Below are 6,807 nucleotides of genomic sequence, written 5' to 3' on the forward strand. Positions count from 1 at the left end.
GGCTGTACTGAGTTGTACTGCACCTGGTTCATGGGGCTGGACTGGGTATCTGTGCATAGTGCTACATTGCATTACGCAGCATATGTATGGAAAATAGAAGCTTTGCATTTAAAGCATTTGTTTCATCTTTGATAGGAAATCCAGCGATGACTCCTGGGTGAGCAATGGAACCTACATGGACCTTAGAAAAGAACCTGGTTTTTCGAAACTGGACAATCCTGTCCTCTGGTGAAAGAGGAGCCAAGTGAAGATGTTCTGTGCTGTATTCTCAGATCTGATTTAAAAGAAGTATATATAAAATATATCTATATATACACATTTTATATATATATATATACACACACATATATAAAATATATGTGTGGGATGTGTGTATGTGTGTAAGTGTGCATATCTCCAGAATCATGCTTAATTTAGAATCTGTTAATTAATTTGTTTTCTTTACTCTCTGTTGCAGTGATTGTTTGAATGTATAAATACCCTAACTTCTTTTTATAAAATATTTAATAAATAGTACTGAATGTTAACAGCAAGAGGGAAAAGAGGAGCTTTTACACTACTTTTCCAATGTGTAATAATGTGAGTTCTGAGTTAACTTATGCCTTATTGAATTGCATTGGAGACAGTAGCGTCAGCATCTCCTAGCTGTGCTGAGAAATCAGAGTGCAAGCCTTAGTAACTCAAACTGTAAGTAGGCTTCCACAGTTCAATGAATAGTTCAGCTGTCTCTGGGCTTGTATAAATTGCTGAAACAGATTATCAGATGGTGCTGGAATCTGAGTATGATCCTTTGCTGCCTGTAGAAAAGATTTAAATAAGATTTTGTTTTTATTAGCTTTCTTCTTAGCATTATGGAAGAGGTAGTTCGGAGCTTATATCAGTGGTTCTGCTGCCTTATACATAAACTGTACCTGGCTAAAGGTAGTGCTAGAAATTCAGGAATCGCCAAAATTTTCCACTGGGAATCTTCAGATTTTATAGCCCCCAACAGGGCATGAGGAGGAGATCCTTTGTACATAATGCTTGAGCACTGACTAGATGAAGCAGCTCTCTCTTTTTCCAGTAAGTAAAATCTATACAGAGCACGAAATCCTGTGCTTCCATAGCTTCAATTGTTTTTATTAACCTAAAAATTGCGACAGTAAGACTTTTTAAAAAGTAAGCAAACTGATTGTTTTAAGCTAGAAAATTTTTCTTAGTATTTTGATATTTTCTACCTCTTAAGAAATAAACAGCATATTTAAGATCTTATATTTTAAAAATGACCAACTGCCTTATGGAGAAATGTACGGAATCTTTGATCTTCCTCTGTTTGTTTGTTGTGTTCAGATAAATATTCAAGTGTATTGCACTAAATCATTTGCATCTCTTTCCTGTAATTTTATACATATGGCTAGATTTGTGAAAGTACTAAACCATAACTCAGAAATACAGCAGGAAACAAATGTAGCAGAAATCGCACTTTTGAATGAAGATTATAGAGATGGGCAGTATTTTTTGGTTTTTTTATCAAATCACAATGCCACAGTCATTAACAGAATAGCTTGCATTCCTACCAATCTGCAACTCAAGCCTGACCCATGATTCTTCAAGTCTGTTCTATGTGTCTGTGACTCTCTGGCAACAACAGAGTTTCCAAGTTTAGATCTATACCCTGTCACCACCACCATCCCCCTTTTCTTCTTCTTACATGCCACTTTAATGACACAAAATAAACTCAAATGTCGGTGGCATGTTTAACTGGCTTATGACTGGAACAATTGAACATGGCATGGTAAGGGAGACTCCCAGGGGGACTAGTAGCTTAGAAGAGCTTGTGTTTTACTGTGTGCTGCATTGTTCTAAAGAAAACCCATTAAAAATGGATCCATGTAATAGAGGTAACACGAGGGAAATACTTTGAACACTTCCATTTTAAACCAAATTTGTGATGTCAGATGAGATGCATATTTGAATTTTGCTTTCTGTTATCTTGAAGCCCCACTGTCTTAGTGGCAGATGAATGCTTTTTCACCCTTTTTCACTTTGCCTAGGAACTCTGCCTCACTATCATTTCTGTAATTTATTACCAAAGAACTTAGCATAATTCTTTAATACATCTTTTAAAGACTTGACTACCACGCCAGCAGCTTACAATAAGGCAAAGCTCATGTCAGTACGAACACAAAATGTGGGTTTTGATTCCAAAGGAAATCTTAACCTTTGGGGGCTGTTTGGCTTTTCAAGGAAAGCAAGGTTCTCTTCATGGCTTGTTCCCTTCCTGTATTTTATTCCTGTATTGACTGTCAAAACTTGGCACAGAAATTATTTTATATTTATAATTATTCTTGCTGTTGCTAATTACCATTTATACTGAAAATAACATTCATTTAACAACAAAAGAGGGTAGGGGAAATTAAAAAAAAGAGCACCTTTAAGAAAGGGAGCAAAATTTCTGGAGGACGCATGAAACTTGCTGATTGTCATATTTGGCAGCTTCTGTGATTACTGTCTGATCTGATTGCTGGGTTTGTATTTTCTGCGTATGGAGGGGATTTCCCCATACTTTGTCATATGACCTAACAATCAACAGTGTCCAAAATTAAAGGCTTAGAAGCCAAAAGGCAAAGTTAAGGAACAGTAATGCATTAAAATCAGCAGATGTTAAGCAAAACTAATCTCATATTGGGTGTTTAAGTCATAATTTTTAATAAATCAGTCTGGCAGCATTGCCTTGTATCTTACAATCTAACATGTCAAAAATACATTTGATTAATGACAAGAAGCACTGGACTGAGTAGTGCCTTATATAAAACTTCCTTAAAGAAAATTCCCATATCAAGAAGGTAAACTTCAGAATTTTACTATCATTTCCAGAAAAATTATCCAGGGCATTTCTTAAATACATGAAGCAAAATCATTGCACAATAGCTGCTCTTGTAAATCTGATACACATCTTCAAACATGGTGTAACCAGTTGTGAATGACCCTCTGACCCCATGTTTCCAACTGCAGTATGGTTGTCCCTGCTTACTGTTGTACAAAACGATTTAGTTTAGTTGTTAAACTTCTGTCAACTGTATATTAAGAAGTGGACAAAAATTGTCTTGATGTTACTTCTGTGTATTTCTGCCTAAAAATATATTCATCATTCACAAACCTTAATATACTCTCTACAGCTATTTTTGGTGATATATGAAATTTTGATAATTTTCTTCCCCCAAACTTCAGATGTGTTAATGGGAGCAAGACCTATTAGCTTTTTGCAATATAACTAAGACAGCTCTTGTTTTTAATAACTGACATTGAGGGACTTCTCCCCCCCTTTTCTACCCTGAATGGTAGAAAGAACGTATTGGGCAGCTTTCTGCTTTCTTTCATGCACAGCAGTGATCCCCAAGCTGTTTAGCTCGATGGATCAGTCTTTAAATTTCCTGATGACCACTGCCTGCTCTTACAGCTCCCTTATTTGATGACTTTATAAGCATTACTTAGTATGATTTTGGAGGGCAGTTTGAGAAACACTCATCTAGCACTGCCTTTCTTTTTGTACCCATTCACAAAGTAAAAATCTCACTATAAATTTAGGTCAAGACGATGGAGCAGCTCAGGCCTTTGGGTGTTAAAGACCTGGCTCAGTTTTCAAGTTACACAGCAAAGAAAGAAAAAAAATCCAGGGAAGTAGTGTTCATAGAAACAGAAACCCACAGCTCTACTTCCAGATTTGCAGACTTGACACTCAGTTTCTGATTTTGGTACAGTGTAAATTTATGAAACTGCGTAACTTTAGGAGACTACTCTTGATAGCATAAAGTGCCCTTTAGACTGAGTGGAACTGGAGTGCACCATTAATCATTGCCTTCTTTCCTTGATCTCTGCTCTGAGATACGCTTTACGTGCTAGTTTGCCAGCACTGATTTACTTCTTTAGATGCTTTTTGAAATACAGATCCAGGAAAGTACTTAGGTTCTTTATACAGAACTTGGAAAATTAGATGCATGGAAGGAAGATCGAAAACAGCCAGAATTTTTAGAAGGAAACATCCTAGAGATCTGTTCTTCCACCAGAAACTTTTCTTTGAAGGACTGGAAGCAGGATTGCTGCTTTCCTTTAAAACTTGGCCCCTGAATGAGATGGAGGTTGCAAACATGGTCACCCCGTTGTTTGGCAGCTCAGAGCTGAAGCCAGGTCCTTGTACAGAAAGGAACACAAACTCATGGGGTCGGAATGTACAAATGGGGACAGCTTTTGGGTTGCACAAAAGTCCAGTGCTGGTCTGAAAAAAAAAAAACAAACCCAAAAAACCAATGACCCAACCTAACAAAAACCTCACTCCTTCCCATGCTCCCCCACTTTCCCTCAGCTGTTTACAGTCCTGTTCAGGTTTTCTGTGTGGCCCTTCATATCTAAAAGTCTTTATTCAGTGTCCCATTTTCTCTTTATTAAAAAAAATTCTGAAGACTAGAACAGTCCATTTTAACAAGCTTTTAAATGACAAATCATGCCTGAAAGTTGTAGTTAAAAACTTACCCCATAAACATTGTGGCCTGCTTCTGTATCTTTTCCTTGACTGTGAATAGGATTTTCTTCCTACTTGCCCTCTGGAGTCAGACCTGGTAAGGGAAGCATGTTACGGAAATGTGCAGCTACATCTGCTGAGCATACTCCTAATTAACGTCCTTGCATCTGCTTTTGTGTCAGTCGCTCCTGTCATCTCTCCAGATGACCAGCTTAGCAGAACAGGATATTCTCAGCATATCTCATTTTGTTCAATAGAGGTTTTTTTTGTGTACAACTCATACAGAGGGGGCAAGCTGAAGAGGAGTGCAAAACTTGGCCCATGGTGCTTATGTCATAGAGAGAAGGATGAAATCTAACTTCTCCACATAACTGAACACATCTTGCAAGGACTAGAGTCAGATGGTGGTATTCAAAGGAGTGAAGTTAAAATGGAAGGGGTTTTTTTGGTTGAGTGTGTTTTCATTCAAGTATTATGCCTACTACATTCAGTACAACACAGTATTCACTAACTCCTCCTTTCTGTTTTCTAGCTACTGGTGGGTGCAGCTTACTCCAGCAGCTGTGGAAATGGCACATGTTGTCTGGCTTATCTGTTGAAACTTAGTAAATGCTGTAACTTACCACCAAATGTATTACTGTACTGCTCAGTTCTTAGATACTGTTCTTGCTGCAGCTTTTGAAAGCAATAAGAGAAATTTTCCACATAAATACTTGCCATGTGTTAAAAAAATTATTTTAAGTGGATCCTTTTTTAATAGAAATTGTGGCTTTGGTGTTTTTGTTGTATAAAACGAAACTGTATTAAAGCTTATGAGAATTTTGGGAGGTTGATCCACAAGAGGTGATGAGCTCCTTCAGCTCCAGACCTTTGAGATGGTTGGTATCCCTGAAAATCAGGCAGTCTTGTATTTATGTTAATAGTATTTTACTAGTTCCAGTACTGGAAAAACATACCATATGTATAAGGTATTTTATACACAAAGCTGCTGGATTTATTGTTTTGATAAGGCATTAGTGGTTTCAGAATGAAGAAAGGTATGTGTTAGAATTATCACTGACTTTAAGATTTTTGAGAAAAACATTCTGTACTCAGGATCATTTATGTTTTCTGCTTCACTTACTCCAAAAATTTGTAGTAATGTTGGAGCACCTTGATACACAATTTGATTTATTATTTTTGTCTCTGTAACTAATTTAGTTGGATGTTAATAAATCATACTTGCAAAAGGTCATAGAGCACCCTGGCTTTTTCCCAGGGGTTGTAAGCATCTTTCTTCAAAGGTTGTTAGTGACAGCTGAAGTAAGTCTAGCTGCTGTAGTGATCTGTGCTTTTTACCGTTTCCAAAATGGCAAGTATGAAAGAGCTTCCATCTGCTAGAAGCCTTATTTATCACTCTTACAATCTGTCTGGTAGTTGTATCATGTTCCAGTTGTTTACCAGTTACCTGCACACACTGTACAGCACTGTTGCATGGCTGATATGCCAGACGCTGGGGCAGGGAAAGGGGTAAGCTGGTGGAATTCATTCACAGCTGGAAGCTGATTCTTAAAAGCAGTTTTTAGTAGACAGATGTGTGGCACGAATGTTATTTTTTAGTATGAATGTCGAAACCACAAACCACATGTTCTCCATAAAACAACTTTTAAAACCAAGGAAACATAGTATTTACTGGATAAAATAAATAACTGGAAGGGAATAGTATCAATGTAGTGTTTTCTTCCTTAGAGATGGTGATTCAGGACAGCTCTGCCAGGCAGATCTCAACTATGTCTCACAGTCCCACCGTATGTGTATAAGATGCAATATGGATGGATTAGGATCTTGAAAAACACAGGCGTACAGTGAGTGTAATTCCTGACCAACCTGTAATTCCTGACTGCGGTTCTCCAGCACTTCCCAGTGTGTACAAAGATTTGGTGGTTGGGAGCATGGAGGTTCCAGGAAGAGCTTGGAAAATTGGATCAATAAATCTGTTACTATGCAAAATATCCTCAGCTGTTGTACATGGCAGAATAAGGATAGAGGCCGAAAGAAAAACAGCTTTTATAGCTTGCAAGAATCAGCTCCTGGTTTTTGAAATACAGCAGTTTTGGTTCTGTATTCACTTAAGAACATTGGAACTTGCTCATCATGTTGGTGGGAATCACTTCATTGCTGATTAATTTCACAGAGATCTAATATGCTTTAATTGGTACCTGAAATAACTAGCATTTAGTTCAAGTTGCTGGAAAAATAGTGGTTTACAGAAGAAGTAATATTTTCTTCATAATTATAAAAGGGAGAGGAAGATGGGAAGGGAACCTCAT

At 37.4% G+C, this 6,807-nt stretch overlaps 1 protein-coding gene across 4 annotated transcripts in view; it reads left to right on the forward strand.

The window, feature by feature from the left end:
• OSBPL3 (oxysterol binding protein like 3) overlaps positions 1-6,202 on the forward strand; it is a 93,653-nt gene extending 87,451 nt beyond the window's left edge. For all 4 annotated transcript variants that reach the window (XM_064444410.1, XM_064444413.1, XM_064444412.1 and 1 more), the window contains one exon: positions 136-6,202. In XM_064444410.1, the coding sequence (XP_064300480.1) occupies positions 136-232 (97 nt within the window). In that variant the 3' untranslated portion in view covers positions 233-6,202. The remainder of the gene's footprint in view (positions 1-135) is intronic.
• Positions 6,203-6,807: the final 605 nt, after the last annotated feature.

Source organism: Phalacrocorax carbo, chromosome 2, assembly GCF_963921805.1.
Source record: "Phalacrocorax carbo chromosome 2, bPhaCar2.1, whole genome shotgun sequence".
Lineage (NCBI taxonomy): Eukaryota > Metazoa > Chordata > Aves > Suliformes > Phalacrocoracidae > Phalacrocorax > Phalacrocorax carbo.